The sequence below is a fragment of the Galeopterus variegatus genome, unplaced genomic scaffold, assembly GCF_000696425.1.
Source record: "Galeopterus variegatus unplaced genomic scaffold, G_variegatus-3.0.2 Scaffold793, whole genome shotgun sequence".
In the NCBI taxonomy this organism is placed as follows: Eukaryota; Metazoa; Chordata; class Mammalia; order Dermoptera; family Cynocephalidae; genus Galeopterus; species Galeopterus variegatus.
In genome coordinates, this window is record NW_007726904.1 from 35,705 (window position 1) to 58,870 (window position 23,166).

General features: G+C 34.7%; 1 protein-coding gene across 1 annotated transcript; it reads left to right on the forward strand.

The window, feature by feature from the left end:
- Positions 1-1,461: 1,461 nt before the first annotated feature.
- LOC103590281 (olfactory receptor 10V1) lies at positions 1,462-2,458 on the forward strand. The gene has a single exon (XM_008572490.1). It carries the CDS (start codon positions 1,477-1,479, stop codon positions 2,413-2,415), a length of 939 nt encoding a protein of 312 aa, XP_008570712.1. The 5' UTR covers positions 1,462-1,476; the 3' UTR covers positions 2,416-2,458.
- The last annotated feature ends 20,708 nt before the right edge of the window (positions 2,459-23,166 follow it).

Genomic DNA, 23,166 nt, shown 5'->3' on the forward strand with positions numbered 1-23,166 from the left:
CTTCCTTCTCTGTTCATCCACAATCAAAATCTCCAAGTTAAGCGTTTTTATTTCCCTCTTCAGTTGAGTCCACATTTGTGCTAATAGCTATATCATGTAGGTGAATTAGGCCATACAGATATGAGGGTACTTCAAAAAGTTCGTGGAGAAATGGAATTAAAAGATAATACGAATCTTTCCATGAACTTTTTAAAGACCCCTCATATCCTGACAGTCTAGTTATGTATAAACTACCTTTTAACAATAACATCTCAATGAAATAAATGATATTTTGTCATAAGAGAGAACCTCTGCCCTAAGAGCCCTAACCCCTATCTTTAGAGAACATAATATATAGCTGGAGACAGAACATACAGATACAGTAAAAGACAGCATATTAGCACTAAAATCATAACACCATGAGCAGCTTAGAATTTCAGAGAAAGAAGAAAGAGATTTAAGCTAGAGTGGCCTAAGATTTTATGAAACAAGAACACGTTAGAATTTGAAAATCGGGTAGAATTTGGATGAGGTGAAAGAGAGGAGACAGTATTTCTAGTTGAAGGAGAAGAGATGTATACACATCAGGAAGATGCTCTGGTAGATCATGTGGTACATAACAGAGATAACTGAGCTCCATAGCGGAATTAGACTAAAAAAGCCAGATCCAACAGAGACTAGAATAATTGGCAGAGGAGTGTGAGGGTTTACATTTAAGCGACTGGAAGGCATTAAAAATTTCTGAGCAGATGAGTAACATGATAACAGAGAGCAGGATGGATTATACAAGGAAGAGAAGGGAAACGGGAGACTATGAATAGCATTCTATCACAAGACTTCAAATGTAAGATAATAATGGATAGAAATGATTGGGGCACGGGAAAGGACCAAAGCAACAGATATGAAAAACTTTTTGAAAGGCGAACTATCACTATTTAGGAACAAATTGAATAAAGGAGAAGAAGCAGAATGAATCAATAAAGTTTCTAGGTTTTGAGACATAGAGTGCCAGTAGATACATCGCAATGTGCCAGTAGCACAATTCTCTTTAAAGTATGACATACATCTGCCTATACAATCCTAAAATTTTCTGTTTCAAATTTCACATAATGAATTGATACCCAATTTTATCCATTTTGTAAACTTTAATTTTAAATTGGCTTTATTCATCAATTTGTTCAGCAAACGTTTTTTGAACACCCTTCTGTAACAGGCACTGTGCTAGGCACTGCAATTAAAATAAAGATCATCAAAGTCCCTGCCATTGAGGATTTTTCAATCTTTGGTACTTGGGGGATAGGAGAAGAAAGATGAGATGGAAAATGTATAAATAATAATATTACATGATCTGCTCTAAAATGAAAGTAGCACATCATTGCTGGGGTACCTCAAAAGTGCTCTAACACTGAATGGAGGAGTTGGGAAAGCATCATATTAAATGCGAGATGTCTTGAGACTCATGTCATCTTTCCTTTTAGTAGGTCTAATACACTACCCATGGGAGGAATAAATACAACCACAAAGATACAATTCTTCTTTCGTCCATTCTCACTCGACCCTGAAGTCCAGATGATCATTTTTGTGGCCTTCCTGGTGATGTACCTGACCAGCCTCAGTGGAAATGCCATAATTGCAGTCATTGTCCAGATCAACCACTCCCTTCACACCCCCATGTACTTCTTCCTGGCTAATTTGGCAGTTCTGGAAATCTTCTATACATCTTCCATCGCCCCACTAGCCTTAGCAAACCTTCTTTCAATGGGCCAAACTCCTGTTTCCATAATCGGATGTGGCACCCAAATGTTTTTCTTTGTCTTCTTGGGTGGAGCTGATTGTGTCCTACTTGCAATCATGGCTTATGACCGGTTTATAGCAATCTGTTACCCTCTGAGATACACCCTCATCATGAGCTGGTCCTTGTGTGTGGAGCTGATGCTAGGGTCCCTGGTGCTGGGGTTCCTGCTGTCGCTGCCACTAACCGTTTTAATCTTCCATCTCCCATTCTGCCACCACAATGAGATCTACCACTTCTATTGCGACATGCCCGCAGTCATGCACCTGGCTTGTGCAGACACACATGTTCACAGGACTACCCTGTATATCATCAGCTTCGTCGTCCTAAGCATCCCCCTCTCACTGATCTCCATCTCTTATGTCTTCATTGTTGTGGCTATTTTCCGGATCAAGTCAGCAGAAGGGCGCCACCGAGCTCTCTCCACCTGTTCGTCTCACATCATAGTGGTCCTCCTGCAGTATGGCTGCACCAGCTTTATATATTTGTCCCCCAGTTCCAGCTACTCTCCTGAGATGGGCCAAGGAGTGTCCGTGGTCTATACTTTTATCACCCCTATTTTAAACCCCTTGATCTATAGTTTGAGGAATAAGGACCTGAAAGATGCCCTGAGGAAAGCACTGAGAATGTTTCAGATAGGATGATCCTGTGATTTATTTAAATCGGGACACTGTTTGGGAGTGAAATAGGATGTTAATAATTATGCCAGGATAAGATGCACAAACTGGGCATGTTCTCAGCAGACTGAAACATGGCCCATTATTCTGGGAGCTCCAGAGGAAATGAATGCTACTGTCTTGTTGAAAATAAAGCTATATGGGGCTCGCCAGTTAGTTCAGTTGGTCAGAGTGTGGTGCTGATAACACCAAGACCCAGGGTTTGATCCTTGTGCTGGCCAGCCTAAAAAAATAAATAAATAAAAATGAAGCTATATCACGTAGAGCAACATGGTGTCCCGGGCATGGACGAAGAAAGGAGAATCAACATTTATTGGACAGCTACTACATAGTAGGCACTTCGTATAGATTATCTAAGCAATAGTAAGTATCACTGTCTTCATTTTACAGAAAAGGAAACTAAAGTGGCTAACAAAAAGCATATCCAGGATGAGAACACAAGTATTTAGAAATCTAAAGTTTATTTTTGAAGTGGCAGGACTGAACTAGAAGATTCCAAGGGTTCCTTCCAAGGTCATAACATTATGTTCTTAATACTGACCAACCATGTCCTGAATGGCAAAAAAAAAAAAAAGGTTTTGCAGTTAGCAAAAGGAAGAGGAACTTTTCTTTCTTTCTTTCTTTCTTCCTTTTCTTTCTTTCTTTCTTTCTTTTCTTTTCTTTTCATTCTTTCTTTTTCAGTTTTTTGTTTTCTTAACCAAAATGAAAACTCCTGATGGCATTCATAACTTTTAAAGAGCACCCCAGTAATGAAAAGGGTAATAATAATAGAGAAAATGTTATTTAATTTAATAAGTGAAAAGATAGGAGTGGAAAAAAGTGTGGACATTATTTAATTTTATACTATTCAAGAAGCTCTTCTACAGCATCTCAGATAGTCATCCAGACTATTTGAACTTCCACGGAGAGATATCATTAACTCATAAGACATTTCATTTCTTATTGGACAACTCAAGTTGTTAAAGTACTATACCTTATCTTGAGCTGAAGTCTGTTTACAAATAACTTTCTCCCACTGGTCCTGTTTTTACCCTCTAGAGCTGTCTTCTGCTTCTCTGTCAGCTCTTCAGAATTTATATCTTCTATAAATGTGTCACTTCATATGAGCTCTTAGTAATCACCAATCTTTTCAAAATGCCTACAAATTGTCTGTTCAATCATCCTTTTCTAGAATTTTACTAGGGCTTAGCATTGAGATGGTGATCATATTGTTTTGAAACCCACTAGTAGCTATATATATATTTTGTATTTGTAGCTTCATCTGGATGGGAAAAGAAATATTTCAATAGCCGTGAATGCCTTGGAAATAAAGAATATTATATTCATCTTTGAATACCCATAACAGTGGATAGCACTTATTAGACTCAGCTGAATTACTATCAAGAGATATATTACATCTTAGGAGGGTGTACAAGTCCTGTCTCATAAAAATTATATGCTTTTTAAATAAAGCAATTGTATTTTATACTTTATTCTATCATTTATATTCTTCATTGCTCTTTTTAAGTGATAGTACCACATATTTATAGAATTGGACAGGACTTTCTTTGGGGACAATTTTTTTCTAGTTTTAAGATTTTTTAAATGTTACTAATGTACGTTTGCACTAAAAATATTTTTGAGATATATATTGTTAATAGTAATTTTAATGTTTTATTTGATTTAGTATTTGTAAATATTGTGTTCTCTAAGAATTACAAATAATAAAAAAATCCAAATGGGAGCTATAAAATATCCATTTGAAGGGAGTGGGTAGATAACATTATTACATATTAAAGGAATATCATGTACTTTTCTTTAACCCAGTTTTAACAAAGTTTTTTGAAACTTCAGTCACTCATAGAAATTTTTGAGAATTTGTATTTTTTACTTGCTTTGCAGCTGGTGTTATTGTTGTTCTGTGGTATCTGTTGTAATGCCTCCTTTTTCATTTCTAATTTTATTTATTTTAGTTTTCTCTATTTTCATTATTAGTCTAGCTAAAGGTTTATGTATTTTGTTTATCTTTTAAGAAAACCAACTCTTTATTTCATCCATCTTTCTTTTTTAAAAAAATCTCTAATTCATTTCTTTCTGCTCTGATCTTTGTCATTTCTCTCCTTTTACTGATTTGGGGTTTGGTTTGTTCATGTTTTTCCAGCTCCTTGATGTGTAATGTTACGTTGTTTATTTGAAGTCTTTCTTCTTTTTAGATGTAGACATTTGTTGCTATAAAATTCCCTCTTAGAACTGCTTTCACAGTATCCCATAGGTTCTGCCAGGTTGTGTTTTCATTTTCATTTGTCTCCAGGAATTTTTAAATTTCCTTTTAGATTTCTTCTTTGACCTATTCATTGTTTAGCAGCATGTTGTTTAATTTTAATGTATTTGTGCAGTTTCTAGTGTTCCTTTTATTGTTGATTTCTAGTTTTATGGCATTGTAATTGGGCAAAGTAGTTAGTATGAATTCAATTTTTATAAATTTGTTGAGACTTGTTTTGTGACCTAACATGTAGTCTATTCTAGAGAATGCTTCACGTGCTGCTGAGAAGAATGTCTATTCTGCAGCTATTGGATAAAATGTTCTATATATGTTCATTAAGTCGAACTGGCCTATAGTAGAGATTAATTCTGATGCTTCCTGGTTAGTTTTCTGTCTGAATGATCTGACTTTTGGTGAAAGTGGGGTGTTAAAGTCCCCAACTATTACTGTGTTGGAGTCTGTGTCTCCCAATTAGGCCCAACAGTAATTGCTTTATATAACTAGGTGCTCCAGAGTTGGATGCATATTATATATTTAGAACTATTACATTGTCTTGTTGAATTGATTCCTTTATCATTATATAATGATCTTCCTTACCTTTTTTTTTAACTTCCTTGGTTTGAAGTCTACTTTATCTGATATAAGTATAGCTAGTCCTGCTCTTTTTTGTTTCTATTTGCATGAAATACCTTTTTCCATCTCTTCACTTTTTCAAATGATGTGTGTCTTTACAGGTTAAGTGAATATATTATAGGCAACATATTATTGGATCTTGTTTTATAATCCATTGAGCCACTCTGTGGCTTTTAATTGGGGTATTTAATACATTTACATTTAGAGTTATTACTGATATGTAGGAACTTTTTACTGCCATTTTGTTACTTTTTTTCTGGTTGTTTTGCTAATTTTTTTCCTTTTTTCCAATCTTATTGTCTTCCTTTGTGATCGAGTGGCTTTCTCTAGCAGTGTATTTTGATTTCTCATTATTTACTTTTAGTATGTCTCTTCTAAGTTTTTGTGTTATGGTTATCAGGAGGTTTACAGAAAGCATGTTATAGTTATAACACATTAGACTAATAATGCCTCAACTTTGATTTCTAAGAGGAAAGGAAAAAAGGACTGAAACCAACTCTGTGCTTTGACATCATTCCCCCTGACTTTTTGACATTTTGTTGTTTCAAGTTACATCTTTTAATACTACCTATCTCATATATGGTGTTGTATATGTTATTGTGTTGTTTGGTTTGTCCTTTAGTATTTATACTAAGTATGAAAGCAGTTTATTCACCACACATATGACACTGGGGTGTTCTGAGGTTGCCTGTGATCTTACTTTACTAATGAGTTATGAACCTTCATGTGTTTTCTTCTGATTCTTTAGTGTTGTTTTCTTTCCAGTTGAAGAACGCCCTTTAGCATTTCTTGTAGAACAGGTCTAGTGTTGATGAATTCCTTTAGCTTTGTTTTTCTGGGAAAGACTTTATTTCTCATTCATATTTGAAGGTTAGTTTTGCTGGATACAGAATTCTTGGCTGACAGTCTTTTTCCTTCAGCACTCTGAATATATCATCCCATTCTTTTCTGGCCTACAGGATTTCTACTGAGAAGTCCACAGAAAGACATATCGGAGCTCTGTTGAATGTTGTTTTTCTTTTCTCTTGCTGCTTTCAGTATTCTTTTTTTGTCTTTGTTTTTTGATAATTTGATTATGATGTGCCTTATGGTGTTCCTGTTTGGATTGAATCTGATTGGTGACCTCTGAGTTTCCTGTACCTGGATGCTGTCATCTTTCTCCATATTTTCAGCCACTATTTTCTTGAATATGCATTCTACATCTCTTCCTTTTTATTCTCCTTCAGGTATGCCAATTATGTGTAGGTTATTTTGCTTGAGGGAGTCCCATATTTGCTCTATTTCTGTTTAATTTTTTCTTATTCCATTTTTTTTTCTCCTCTGATTTGATAGTTTTATGTTCTTTTTTTTTTTTTAAGGATGACTGGGAAGGGGATCTTAACCCTTGACTTGGTGGTGTCAACACCACACTCTCCCAAGTGAGCCATGGGCCAGCCTGTGTGTGTTCTATCTTTGAGCTCACAGATTCTTTCCTGCTTGATTAAGTCTGCTCCTGAAGCTTTCTATTGAATTTTTCAGTTCAGATAACGCATTCTTTATTTCTAGAATTTCTATTTTCTTTTTTTAATTAATTCATTGTATTTGTGTTTCTTCATCCTACTCCTGGATTGTTTTTCAGATATTATTTAATTTGCTCTCTGTATTTTCTTGTGACTCCCTGAACATTCTTAAGAGCATTATTCTGAATTCTCTTTCAGACATTTCATAAATTCACAGTTCTTCTAGGTCCATTGCTGGTGTTTTGTTTCTCTGTTCTTTCTCAATCTTTGTGTCTTTACATTGATGCCTGGGCATTTGAGGAAACTGCTACCTGTTCTAGATTTTATAGATGTCCTTTGGTGGTGTTAGACCTTTACTGGTTAATATCAGAGCTTTGTCTCTGTACTCTTTTTTCTTTTCAGTTTGTGATGATTATTAACTACAAACACCACTTAAATTCTGCACTGGAACTAATTTGTTGTCCTTTGGTTAACTCCAAAATTGGGAAAACTTTCTGTGGGTACCAGCACTTGAGCTCTCTGGTTCAGGTAAATTTCTGCTTTGCTGTTTCTATGGGGAAGGCTCTTTTTGTGCACATTGGATTTTAATTGTTGGCCTTTTAATCCCTTGCAGATCTTATGAGGTAAGATGCACAGAGGCTGTGTGGATATTCTGCCTGGGACTAAGTCTTTCCAGCAAACTATGGCCCCTGCAGTTCTATCACCCTAACCAGTCTTCGCTGAGTGGGCCTGTGCTGATAGGGAGGCAAATCAGCTTCCCACACTTAATCCCAATGTTTCCCTGGCAGGTCAGCCTCCCCTCCCCCACACTCCAAATGTTTCCCATGGGGTGGGCCATGCACATGTCCCTCATGATGACTTGTCAGTCTCTGGTTGGTTCCTTTTTCAGTTGGCTAGAGCCACTGGCTCCTATGTGGGTCCATGTGCACCCTGTCAGTGGTCTCACTGGCCTGGGTGCTGGTATTGTGCACTCTAAGGCCCTCTTTTCCCCCACAGACTTCAAACAATTTCACACAAAAGGCTGAGCTGTGGCTTTTGCCGGCTCCTTCTCCATGTGGTGCAACTTCTTCCCACCCCTCACTGGGCTGGCCCTGAAGCGGCTAGGGTTCTAAACAGAAAGAGAGGTCTTTTTCCCTCTCACAGCAGCTTCTCCCACCTTCATTAGCTCTGCAGGTCTCTCCTCCTCTTTCCCTGAGCTCCAGTGGTCCCAGGTTGGCAGTCTTTGCTTCTCAATAGTTATAAATTGATGTATTGTAGGGGAGAATAATGCTATGGACATCTATTCCACCATCTTGATCAAAATCCAGCTTTTATGACTTGAAATACTTTTTCTTTTGTTATATTAAGCTGCCTTTAGTCTGTACCATGGTGGCTGTTATAATTGTTACAGCTTGTTATTGATTATTATGCCATAATAATTTTATTAGACCTTCTTTCTAATAATATTTACTCCATCATCCCTTGTTTTTTTCATTCCATATTCCTTGTGGTCATATAAGCCATAGAAGAGGATCATTTTTAGGGTCACTTGGCTAATGAAGCATCTTTCTCTGAATTAGTAAAAGATGCTTCTTTTTCAAGTTAAAAAGTAAAATTTAGGAAATTGTTTCTCAATTACAATTAGAACCATGAATTCTTTCTGTATAAAGTATACTGGTTAAACTTTTGAACATAAACAATAGAAAATTGAATTTTTAATTACAATAAGTAGTAACTCAAAGCTAGTAGGATTTAATAAATATGAAATATTTGTACATCTCAATTAATGGAAATAAAATGTTTCTAACTATTTCAGTACTTACTAGTTATAATGTCTCATTTTCTAAAGAAGTCATTACTAGATTTGATCATCATCTTTCTCATGTCATTGTAAACCTTAAGTTTTTAATAAATATTAAGTATGAGAAGCAATGTTCTCCACCAGGAGTTGATATTGGCAAAGTTAAAAATGACAGTTAAAAATCCTGAGACCCAGATAGTATTTGAAAATGTGCTTAATAAATTATTACTGTAAATATATTGTCCTATTTCAACAGGATTCTCATACTAAAATTTAGAAAACTATTTAAGGTTTTTGATTCCTTATATTTTGAATTTACATCAACATCACATTCCTTCTTGAATTACTCAATGTCACCTATATATTTTTACATATGGCTCCAATAGTTCATTTCCTTCACAATTCTGTAAATTACATGTCAACTAGGAAACTGAAAAGACCACAAAGTTCTCACAGCAATTCAAACCTTTCTTTGAAAGATAATATTGTTGTATTCAGTACAGAAAAACAAGAAATTGATTTGAAACTACATTTTAAATAAAGATGAGCTGATTGTGGTATTCAGAGTTGAAATGAAAATGAATGTTGCTTTTTTATAATTTATTTAATTTTTTAGGTTGGAGATGTTGTCATTAGATTCAGAGACTCTGAAAACTATATTTGGCATCAATAATATACATATTTTGTTAATATTATTGGGGTTTTTCCAAGAGAGTTTCTTGATCCCTACAGTTGCTTCAAAAGCATTATGTAGAATGGACTGTGTTGACTAAATCACTTTTCTTAAAAAACTAATTTACATAAAATATTATTCCAAATTGTAATCTGGGAAAAGCGAATTTAAAATAGGTATTTTCTAAAGTATACCTTTGGCTTGCAATCCAGGAACTATATCTATATTAATATCATCAGCAATTTCTTTTTTATTAATACTTTTTATCTGCTTTATTGAAGCATACTTGACAAATAAATTGTATATATTTAAAGTGTACCATGTCATGTTTTGATGTACATATGTATAGTGAAATAATTACCATGAACAAGTTAATTAACACGTGCATCACCTCACATAGATACCATTGTTTTTTGGCTTTTGGTTTGGGAGCCTTTTTTTTCTTTTTTTTTTTTTTGGTGAGAACACTAAAGATCTCCTCTCTTAGCAAATTTCAAGTATACAATACAGTATTATCAACTATAATCATCATGCTGTACATCAGGTCTCCAGAATTTACTCATAATCAAAAGTTTGCAGGCCGACCCCCTGGCTCACTCGGGAGAGTGCAGTGCTGGGAGCGCAGCAGCACTACTGCCACAGGTTCGGATCCTATATAGGGATGGCCGGTGCGCTCCCTGGCTGAGCGCGGTGTGGACAACACCAAGCCAAGGGTTGTGATCCCCTTACCAGTCACAAAAAAGAAAAAAAAAAGGTTTGCATGGTTTGACCAACATCTCCCCATTTCCTCTATCCCCCATCACCTGGCAACCACTATTTGATTCTCTATTCCTATGAGTTCAGTGCATTTTTTTTTCTTTTAGATTCCACATAAATTATACCATAGAGTATTTGTCTTTCTCTGCCTGACTTATTTATTTATCCATTTATTTATTTTTCTGATTGAATTAGCAGAAATGCCTGGCTTGTTTCATATACCATAATGCTCTCCAGCTTCATCCATGTTGTTGCCGATGACAAGATCTCTTTCTTCTTTATGGCTGAATAATATTTCATTGTATATTTATATGCCACATTGTTTTACCCATTCATCTGTCAACAGACATGTAGCTTGTTTCCACATCTTGGCTATTGCAAATAATGCTGCAACAAATTTGGGAGATATCTCTTCAAGATTGTGATATTGTTTCCTTCAGATATATACCTGAAATTGTGATTGTTGGATCCTATGGTAGTTCTTATTTTTTTCATGAACCTCCATACTGTTTCCTATCATAGCTATACCAATTTACATTCCCACCAACAGTATACAAGAGTTCCCTTTTCTCCACATCCTTACCAAAACTCCTCAATCAAAAGACATACGGTAGCTAAATGAATTTTAAAAATCAAGGTCCAACTATATGCTGTCTGTAAGACACTTACTTAAGAACACATACAGGTTGAACATGAAGGGATAAAAAACATGCAGGTGGTAACCAAAAGAGAGCAGGGATAGCTATTCTTGTACCAAGCAAAATAGATGTTAAGTCAAAAACAGCCACAATAGACAAAGAAGGATGTCAAGTAGTAGTAAGAGGGTCCATTCGCAAGGAAGATATAACAATATATATATAATACATATAATATATAATGTATAATATATATATATAGAGAGAGAGAGATACCCAATATCAGAGCACCTAAATATATAAAGCAAACACTAACAGATCAGAAGGGAGAAATAGACAGCAACACAATAACAGCAGGAGACTTCATACCCCACTTCAACAATGGATAGAACATCTAGACAGAAAATCGATAAAGAAACAGCAAACTTAAACAGTACAATAGATCTAATGAACCTAATAGGCCTGTACAGAATATTCCATCCAACAGCAACAGAATATTCATTCTTCTGAAATGCAAATGGGACATTCTTGAGGATATATCACCATAGGCCCCAAAACAAGTCTTAACAAATTCAAAATAAAAACAATATTTTTTTCCAATCACAGTGGAATAAAACTAGAAATCAATAGCAGAAGAAAAACTGGAAAATTCACAAATATGTGAAAATTAAACACACTCTTGAACAACTAATAGATCAAGGAAGAAATAAAAATGGAAATTATAAAATATCTTGAGAAAAATGAAATGAAAACACGATGTACCAAAATTTATGGGATGAAGCAAATGGAGTTCTAAGAGGTATGTTTAAAACATTAAATGCCTACATTAAAAAAGAAGGAGGATCTCAAATAAACAACTTAATTTTACACCCCAAAGAAATGGAAAAAGAAAAACGAAGCCCAAAGTTAGCAGAAGAAAAGAAAGGATAAAGATTAGAGCAGAAATAAATGAAGTAGAGAATAGAAATATAATAGAAAGATTCAACAAAACTAAGAGCTGAGTTTTTCAAAGAATTTAAAAAATTGACAAAACTTTAGCCAGACTAAGAAAAACAGAAGACTTAAATAAATAAAATCAGAAATAAAAGAGGAGATACTACAACTAATGCTACAGAAAATATAAAGTATCATATGAGACTATGATGAGCAACTATAAGCTAATAAATTGAATAATCTAGAAGAAACGGATAAATTCCTAGAAACATACAACCTACCAAGACTGAGTGATGAAAAAGAGAACGTCTGAACAGGCCAATAACTAATGCAGAGATTGAATCAGTAACAAAAACCAATCAGAAAAGCCCAGTACCAGATAGGTTCATTGGCAAATTCTACTGAACATGCAAAAAAAAAAAATTGGTGCCAATTCTCCTGAATATCTTCCAAAGAGTTGAAGAGAATGGAACACTCCAAATTCATTTTTTAAGACTAGCATAACCCTGATATCAAAGCCAGACAAAGACATCACAAGAAAAGAAAAATATAGAGCAATATCTTCTATGAAAATAGATGCAAAAATCCTCAACAAAATATTACAAATTGAATTCAACATCATATTAAAAGGACTATATACCATGACCAAGTGGAATTTATCCATAATGTGTAAGGATGGTTAAACATGTGAACATCAATTAGTATCATGTAGTAGATTATCAGAATTAAGGATAAAAATTTATATGATTACCTCATAGTTGCAGAAAAAGCATTTTGATAAAATTTGACACCCTTTCATATTAAAAACTCTCAACAACCTGGGAATACAGGGAAATTACCTCAATGTAATAAAAGTCATATATGAAAAGCCAACAGCTAACATCATATTCAATGATAAAAAACTAAAAGCTTTTCCTCTAAGATCAAGGAAAAGGCATAGATGCCTCTCATTATTCCTATTTAACATAATACTGAAAGTTCTGCCAGAGCAATTAGTTAAGAGAAAGAAATAAAAGGCACCCAATCAGAAATTTTCCAAAATTTGTCTCTGTTTGCAGATGACATGACCTTATGTATTGAAAACCCTAGATTCCACACACACACACACACACACACACACACACACAGTTACAATTAATAAATAAATTTAGTGAAGTAGTAAGATCCAAAATCAACATATGAAAATTAGTTGCACTTTTATTTATTTATTTTCAGTGGCTGGCCTACAGGGATTGAACCTTGGACCCTGGTGTTAACAGTACCACACTCTAACCAAATGAGCTAACCAGCCAGCCCTTTTATACACTCACAATGAACTAGCTGAAAATGAAATTAGGAAAATAATCCCATTTACAATAGCATCAAAAAGAATAAAATGCTTAAGAGTTAATTGAGGAGGTAAAAGACCTACACACTAAAACTACAAAACTTTGATGAAAGAAATTTTAAAAGACAGAAACGAATGGAAAGATATCTTGTGTTTATGAATTGGAAGACTTTATGTTGTTAAAATGTCCATATTACCCAAAACAATCTACATATTCAATGCATTTCCTATTAAAATCCCAGTGGCATTATTTACACAAGTACAAAAAATTTTTTTACTTCACGAAAGAACCAGAATAGCCAAATCACAAAAGAACTCAAATGCCAAAACAACCTTGAAAAGAAAAAAATAAGCTGGAAGCATTACATCAACTTATTTCAAAATATATTACAAAACTATAGTAATTAAAACAATATAAAGAGAGACAGGAAGATGGCAGAAGAGAAGTTCTCTGGTTCTAGTTTCCCTCACAGAAATACAACTAGGAACTATCTATCTATAAGAACACCTTTGTGACTATCTTGGAACTAGGAAGTGAGGCTGAGACACCTCCTTGGAGCACAGAACTGAGAAAAGCCACATTCCAAGGGTAAGAGGAATGGTTTCACTTTGACCACATAGCCCCTCCTTCCAAGCCAGCACCACATCACAGAGAGGATTCCCTTGGGCCCACAGTTTCTACAGTGGGAAAAGGGAGTTGGAGGTGGATATTCAGCTTCTCCACCATTCTGGAACCCTTTGCAGGAGGCCTACTCCTGTCTCACATCATGGTGAACTTTGGGGATATTAGCAGGGCTAGATCACCTCAGGTCAGTTAAGAACGAAGAACAGAGGTGGGGCTCACAGCAACTTGTACATGAATCTCGCTTGACAGTGGCTCTGCATCCTGGCCAAAAAAAGTGCCCCACAAGAGAAACCAGCCAACAACATTGCTCTGCAGTAAGCACAGTCAAGAGGTCTGTAAGGCTCAAATCCTTAGCCACCTTCTGCAGATCTTGCAGGTCTAAGAATATCTGCATCATCTGGCCCCATCCAACCCCTGTGGCCAAGCAGTGACTTCACCAACTTCAGTATCATGCTTAAGCCTTCCTAAGGTGGGAGGCAAGTGCAGGTCTACAAACACCTGTGGAGGGAAGCATCTGCACTTGCCCAGTGCAAGTGACTGAGTGGCAGCCCCATTATGCTCTCTGCAGACTGCCCCAGGCTTGGAAGCAAGTGCACGTCAATGAATATCTGTTCATGGGAGCCTCTGGCTCCACACAAACCCACTGGCATAAAGGTGACCCCACAAAGCCCTGGTGCTCTGCTTAAAGTTTTCCCAGGCCAGCAGGCAATCATGCATCCACACATATCTGTGGAGCATAGTCTCACCCTGCCCACTCTGAGTGGCCAAGCAGCACCTACAGAAACCTTGCCCAATGTAGTACCTCAGCCACATTGCCCAATCTAACTACAGGTTCCAAACAACAGTACCATCCAGCCAGGGAATACAGCCTGCAAACCTGCCTGATCAGAGGTAACTGCAGAGCCCAAGCAACTGCTCTACTTAACAGTAGAGTACAGCCAGTGTCCTCACCAGACCACAGAGCACAGCCAGCAGTTTCACTTGAACTCAGAATACAGGGAGCAGCCCAGTCTAAACAGACAACCTAACAGGAAGATCTGCTTGTCCAGAGTCACTATGAGTTGACTCATCTAGAATCCCAGGCTAGACTAAATAGTGATGATAATATAATGCCAAAGAATACCTGCAAAGGCCAGAAAATATGGCTAGTTTCTCAAATGCACAGACACCAAAACAAGAACATGTGAATTGCCAAATATCAGGGAAATATGACACCACCAAAAGAAACCAATAAAGCTCCAAAAAAGGATGCAGAAGAAATGCAGATCCATGAAATGAAAAAAAAAAAAAACCTCAGAATAATCCTCTTAAAGAAGTTCAAGCAACTACAAGAAAATATGGATAGAAAATTAAATGAAATTTGGAAAACAGTTCATGAGAAAAATGAGAAGCTTGACAAAGAAATAAGAAAAATTTTTTAAAACCCAAATAGATATCCTAGATAATAACTAGGATCAATAACAATAACTGAACTGAACATTCCAAAAGAAAACTTCAATAGCACCCTTGATAAAGCAGAAGAAAGAATTTGTGAGCTTAAAGACATTTGAAATTATCTAGCAAGAAGAGCAAAAAGAAAATAATAACAATAATAAAGAATGAAGAAGTCCTAGCAGAATTATGGGACACAACCAAGAGAACTTACACTACCATAATTGTAGTTCATGAAGGAGCAGATAGAGAAGCAGGCCTAGAAGTCCTATTTTAGTAAACAATGGCTGAAAGTTTCCCAAATCTGGGAAAAGATCATTACATTCAGGTATAGGAAGCTCAAGCATCTCCAATTGAATTCAACCAAAAGAGGAATTCACCAATGTACATCATAATCAAGCTATCAAAAATCAATAACAAAGAAAGAATTCTGAAAGCAGCAAAAGGTAAGAAGCATATCATGTTTGAGGGACTCCCAATATGGCTATCAGAGATTAATCAGCAGAAACCCTGCAAGGCAGGAAGGAGCAGTACAATACACTCAAAGTGCTTAAGGAAAAAAAACTGCCAAACAAAAATACTCTACTCAGTGAAGCTGTTCTTAAGGAATAAGAGAGAAAAAATTTTCCATACAAAGACTAAAAGTTAATCACCATTAGGCCTGCCTTACAGGAATTGCTAATGATATTCTTTAAGTTGAAGTGAAAGATTGCTAATTAATAACATAAAACATATGAAAGTAAAAAACTCAATGGTATACTTAATACATAGTCCTATTCAGAATATTCTAACACTGTAAGAGTGGTGTGTACAGCAATTTTATCTCTGCTATGATGGTTAACAGATAAAATTATTAAAAGCAACTGTAACTACAATAAAATGTTATGAAATACACATTACACAAAGATGTAAATTTTGACATTAATATCATAAAAGGTGGAAGGGGGGCAAAATTATAGAATTTCTATATGCAATTAAAGATAAGTTGTTAGCTTAAAATAGCCTGTTAAATGTATAAGAAATTTTATTTAAGTCTCATGGTAACCACAAAGCAAAAACCTATAGTAGTTGCACAAAACATAAAAAGAAAGAATTCAAATCATATTACCACAGAAAACTATCAAATTACAAAGAGAGACAGCAAGAAAAGAAGAAAGAAAGGATCTACAAAATAAACAGATTACAAAATGACAGTAGCCAAGTCCTTACTTGTCAATAATTATCTTGAATGTAAATAGATTAAATTCTCCAACCAAAAGAGCAGCCGAATGAATTTAAAAAAATAAGACCCAACTATATGCTGCCTACAGGAGACACACTTTACTAGGAAGGACAAACATAGACTGAAAGGTAAAAGATCAGAAAGGATATTCCATGCAAATGAAAACCACAATGAAAGCAAGGGTAGCTATAGGTATACCTGACAAAATAGACATTAAGTCAAAAACTATAAAAAGAGACAAAGAAGGCCATTCTATAATGATAAAGAAGGACAAACATAGACTGAAAGGTAAAAGATCAGAAAGGATATTCCATGCAAATGAAAACCACAATGAAAGCAAGGGTAGCTATAGGTATACCTGATAAAATAGACATTAAGTCAAAAACTATAAAAAGAGACAAAGAAGGCCATTCTATAATGATAAAGTAGTCAGTTTGTCAAGAGGGCATGACCATTGTGAATATGTTTGGGTCTGACACTGTAGCACCTAAATATATAAAGCAATTATAAAATGATCTGAGAAAAGATATAGACTGCAATGCAATAGTAGTAGGGGACCTCAAACTCCTCTTTCAACAAAGAACAGATTATGTAAACAGAAAATCAACAAGGAAATATTGGACTTGAATCACTTTAGACCAAATTGACCTAACAGAAATACAAAAAAAATTCAACTCAATGGAAATGGAATACATTTTCTTCAATACAAAACATTCTCCAAGACAGATTATATGTTAGGCTACAAAACAAGTCTTAACAAATTTAAGACAACTGAAATAATATCAAGTATCTTTTCCAATCACAATGTCATGAAATTAGAAATCAATAACAGGAGATATCATAGAAAATTCACAAAATAGGAAAATTAAACAACATGCTTCTAAACAACCAATAGGTCACATAAGAAATCAGAAAGGAAATCAAAAAACACCTAGAGAAAAACAAAAAATGGAAACACAACATACCTAAGCTTATGTGATGCAACAAAAGCAGTCCCAAGAGAGAAATTTATAGCAATAAATGCCTATATCTCCAAAAAAAAAAAAGAAAGAAAGAAAGAAAGAAAAAGAAAAAAAACACAAAAAAATCCAATACGAAACATTCTGGAACTAAAAAAAGAAATTACTAAGCCCAAAGTTAGAAGAAGGAAGGAAAAAAAACAAGAATCAGAGCAGAAAAAAACAAGGAAAAGAAAAATCAACAAAACTAAGATTTGGTTTTCTGAAAAGATAAATAAAATTGACAAACTTTTAGCTAGATGAACTATTAACAAAAAGAAAACTCAAATAAAATCAAAAGTGAAAGAGGAGACATTAGAACTGATACCACAGAAACACAAAAAATCATAAGAAACTACAATAAACAGTAACGCAACAAAATTGGATAATCTAGAATAGATAAATTCCTAGACTCATGCAACTTACCAAAAATGAAACATGAAGAAACTGAAAATCTCAACAGATTAATAATGACTAAGATGATTAAATCAGTCATAAAAAGCCTCCCATCTAAGAAAAGCTCAGGACTGGATAGATTCACAGCTGAATTCTACCAAATATTTACAGAATTAATACCAATCTTTCTCAAACTCTCCCCAAAAATTTAAGTGAAAAAATACTTTCCAACTTATTTTATGAGGCTAGCATTACCCCAAAACACACAGGGGAATGACAAGAAAAGGAAATTACAGGCCAATATCCCTGATGAATATAAATGCAAAAATTCTCAACAAAATACTAATGAACCAAATTCAACAACACATTAAAAGAATCATTCACCATGATAAAGTGGGATTTACCCCTGACATACAAGGATGATTTAAGATACAAAAATCAATAAGTGTGATAAACCACATTAACAAAATAAAGCATAAAATCATATGATCATTTCAATAGATGCAGAAAACTTATTTGACAAAATTCAACACCCATACATGATAGAAACTCTCAACAGATTAGGTTTAGAGGGAATGTAAATTTTTCAACACAATAAAGGCCATATATGACAAACCCATAACTGACATCATACTCAATAGTGAAAAGTTGAAAGCTTTTCTTCTAAGATCAAGGACAAAAGAAGAAAGCCTACTCTCACCACTTATTTTTAATATAGTGCTCAAAGTCCTAGCCAGAGCAATTAAGCAAGGCAAAGAAATAAAAATCATGCTAATAGGAAAAGAAGTGAAATTCTCTGTTTGCTGATGACATGATCTCATATATAGAAAACCCTAAAGATTCCACTGAAAAAAACAATTAAACATGATAAATTCAGTCAAGATGCAGTACAAAATCAAAATACAAAAATGAGGAATATTTCAACAGACTTATAACAAACTATCTGAAAAGGAAATTAACAAAACAGTCTCATTTACAATAGCAACAAAAAAATACAGATAAATTTAATCAAGGAGGTGAAAGATTTGTACACTGAAAACTATGAAAAACTGATGAAAAAAACTGAAGAAAACACAGATAAATGAAAATATATCCCTTGATCATGGATTGGAAGAATTAATATTGTTAAAATGTCTATACCACACAAACCCATCTACAGATTCAATGTAGTACATATGAAAATGCCAATGTCATTTTTTGCAGAAATAGAAAAACAATTCTTAAATTTGTATGGAACCACAAAAGACCTCATCGTAGCCAAAACAACCTGGAGTAAAAAGAACAAAGCTGGAGGCAACACACTTCCCCATTTCAAAACATATTACAAAACAATTGTAATCAAAACACCATGGTACTGGCAGAAAACAGACACATCACCCCATGGAACAGGACAGAGAATCCAGGAGTAAACCAATGCATTTACAGACAATTGATTTTTGACAAAGATGCCAAGAATGCACAATGGGGAATGGACAGTCTCTTCAATAAATGATATTGGGAAACCTGGACATCCACATGCAGAAGAATGAAATTGGACCCTTGTCTCAACCATATACAAAAATCATCTCAAAATGTATTAAAGACTTAAACATAAGATCCAAAACTATAAAACTACTGGAAGAAAAATAGGAGAAATCTCCATGACATTGGTCTGGGCAATAATTTTTTGGATATGACCCCAAAAGCACAGGAAGCAAAAGCAAAAATGGACAAATGGGATCACATCAAACTAAAAAGTTTCAGTACAGCAAAGGAAAAAACTGTGGAAGAGACAACCCACAGAATGGGAGAAATTATTTGCAAACCATGCATCTGATAAGTGGTTAATATCTAAAATATATAAAGAACTCAAACAACTCAATAGAAAGAAAACAAATAACCCAATTTAAAAATGTGCAAAGGACCTGTACAGATATTTCTCAAAAAAAGACATACAAATGGCCAACAAGTATATGAAAAAATGCTCAGCATCACTAATCATTAGGGAAATGCAATTTAAAACCACAAGGAGATATCACCTCACACCTGTTAAAATGGCAATTATCAAAAAGATAAAAGAGCAAAAGTGTTGGCAATGATGTGGAGAAAAGGAAACCCTTGTCCACTGTCAGTGGGAACCTGAATTAGTACAGTCATCATAGGAAGTGGTATAAAAGTTCCCCCCAAAAAACAAAAGAAAAGAAATCTTATGATTCAGCAGTCCCTATTCTGGGTATATGAGGGTACTTCAAAAAGTTCAAGGAAAAAATGGAATTGAAGGACAATGTGAATTTTTCCATGAACTTTTTGAAGATCCCTCGTATATCCAAAGGAAATGAAATCGGTATGGTGAAGGGATATCTGTACTCCCATATTCACTGCAACATTTTTCACAGTAGCCAAGATATGGAATCAACAAGTGTTCATCAACTGATGAATGGATAAAGAAAATGTGGCATATATACAAGTTCATAATGAAATAATATTCAACCTTTAAAAAGGGATGAATCCTGTCATTTGTGACGACATGGATGAATCTGAAGGAAAGACCCTATGCTGAGTGAAATAAGCTAGGCACAGAAACACAAATATCACATGATCTCATTTACATGTGGATCTAAAAATTTGAACTCATAGAAGTAGAGAGTTGAAAGATGGTTACCACAGGCTGGGAGGATCAGGAGAAAGAAAATGGGGATTTGTTGATCAAAGTGTACAAAGTCTAAGACACATAGGAGAAATAAGTTTTGAAATCTATTGAACAGAAGGGCAACTACAGTCAATAACAATGTATTGTATATTTCAAAATAACTAAGAGTAAATTTCAAATGTCTCACCATAAAAAATAATATGTAAGCAAGGTGATGGAGATGTTAATAAACTTGATTTAATCATTCCACAATGCATACCAAAACATTACATTGTACCCATAAATATACACAATTATGATTTGTCAATCAAAATTAACATCAATTAAAAAGGAAGAAAATCCTGCAATGTGCAAAAACATGGAAGAACCTTGAGGATATTATGCTAAAGAAAAGAAGCCAGTCACAGAAGGTCAAATACTGCATGATTCCATTTATATGAAATAAGGTATCAAAATAGTCAACCTCGTAGAAGCAAAGAGCAGAAATGTGGTTGCCATGGACAGGGGAAAGCGGGTAATGGGGAGTTGCTAATCAACAGGTATAAAGTTTCAATAATACAAAATGAATAAGTTCTAAAGATCTGCTGCGCAACATTTTGCCTATAGTTCTGCCTGTCATGGTACACTTAAAAATCTAAGAGGATATATGTCATGTTAAGTGTTCTTACCCCAATAAAATTAAAATTTTTTAAAAAGAGAGAGATTTTGGAAAAGAATTTTGAAGAAACACCAAAAAAAAAAGTTATGACTACACATGAAATGAGAAACTATCTCTGAACTATTTACCCCAATATTTGGGAACTGGTATCCTTTATTTAGATGTGTTGAGTCTCTGTTTCCAGTTATTCCAGTTTACCATTAGAGTTAATTTAATACAAATTCAACTTTCCTCTTGATTCTGATGATTATGCCTTAAGGTCACAGTGTCATTTGAGAATTATTACATCATGCCCACATATATGTCCCTAAAGGTCCTAACTTCATGTAATAAGGCCCAAGGTAATGAATCTGGGGAATGAATAATTATTACACTTCAGCCTTGGTCTCCTGACAAATCTCTTGCTCCAGTGTCAACACTCAAAACTCCAGCTTCCTCTGCTTCTTGTTCAAGTTTTGAAACTAATTATTACTTGTTTCCTTTTTTTAAAACCCAAGGCCTTTGGTTATTCCCTTTACCACCTTTGCTCATTAAGATGAATGGAAACAAGCAATGCTTTAAGTACTTCCAGATTCACCTCTTCGAATGTCAAAGTAATGACATTTAACATATGTATATACATTCCAAATACAAAGTTCTTTCTAGAATACTATCGTTTTTATCCTTTTAACAGCATCCCTATGACCATGACATTAGAGTAAACATGTCAGATTAAGAAATGGAGCATCAAGACAGTTAAAAGATTTGCCCACAACCACTGAGCTGGTAAGAGAGGTCTAACTTCAACTTAAATGCTCTGATAAAGTTCAGCTCACACTGAAGGCAGGAATTAGAGTAAACATGTCAGATTAAGAAATGGAGCATCAAGACAGTTAAAAGATTTGCCCACAACCACTGAGCTGGTAAGAGAGGTCTAACTTCAACTTAAATGCTCTGATAAAGTTCAGCTCACACTGAAGGCAGGGTATGAGTTGCCAAAGTGGTCTGTTTGTATGTATTGCATATTTCTAAAATGAAACTCCAGAATCTACTCTGCCATCACCTTTATGAAAACTTGGATTCCACATTTTAGTTGATCCATTTCTTCTCTGTAAATTTGTGTGCAGAGCATGAATACCCAAAGAGACAGTAAATAAATCCACCAAATGACTGTATGCAAATGCTGGCATTATGCCTTCTATGAAAAATTAGTTACTATTTCCAAATGTTTGGATTAGTCATTTTGCCATTGTCTGTCATAGAGGCAGGGCCCTTAAAGATGATCTAATCCGACCTCCTAATATTTGCAAAAAAAAAAAAAATAAAGAATTTTCAGAAGGGTACAAGGCTAGTTAATGCCTATAGTAGACCTAGAACCCAAGCCAACCTGATCGTCACCCCAATGCTCTTTCCAAGTGACCAAATTAAACTAAAGAATAAGATAGTTTCCCACAGTGCTATCTAGAACATGCCATTATGGTTATCAACTTTCAGGTTCCTGCTAGGAATTTGGTTTCAGGAATAATATTTTACAATTGTGTAGCAAGTTTTTATTTACAAAATGGTTTCATGTGTACTTGAACTTCCAAACCAAAATGTTCCTAGTTTGGTATTATATTTTCCTCTTTTGGCAAAACAAAAGTACACCTAGATTCTGTGAGTTTGAGCAATTTGTCCAAGGTCTTCTGATGGCAAATATAATGCTCTTTCTACTTTTTTTTGCTTTCTTTTCAGTAAACTAGTAATAGGAATATTAGGAAAGATGTATATTAAAATAGACAACCTGATTTTCCCATGGATTTGAGTCTATGTTGAAATTTAAAATCATTATTTTCATTATAAAAGTAATCCATAATTATTAAAGTGTTTAAGTGGATACAAATCAGAAGTTTTTCAAGTGGCCTTTATTCCCATCACCCATGAATGACTATTATTAACATTGTTTATTTTCCATTCCATCTCTTGTATAGCATGTTAACATAGATGTAATTATACTGTATCCTCCTTCACTCAAATTTATATTCATTTCCTATGTCAACACAAACTTATTGCTGACATAGTTTTTGATACTTGGTTAAGATTCTATCATGTGCTTAAGAAATTGTTTGTTCAAGGAATTGTGGCTGTGCTTTAAAAATTAAAAATCTTATCTCTTAGAGATAGATCTTAAAGTATGTAATATCTAGGAGTTAAAATAATCCAATTCAGAGGAGTGAATGGAAATACAGATGAAAAAAGGGTAGCTAGGAGTCAATAACTGTTGAAGGTAGAAGCTGGGTGATCGATACATGGGGGCTCATTG

Bases quoted from the DNA above. Each gene is read 5' to 3' on its own strand.
- LOC103590281 (XM_008572490.1), top strand. From the start codon at position 1,477: ATGGGAGGAATAAATACAACCACAAAGATACAATTCTTCTTTCGTCCA.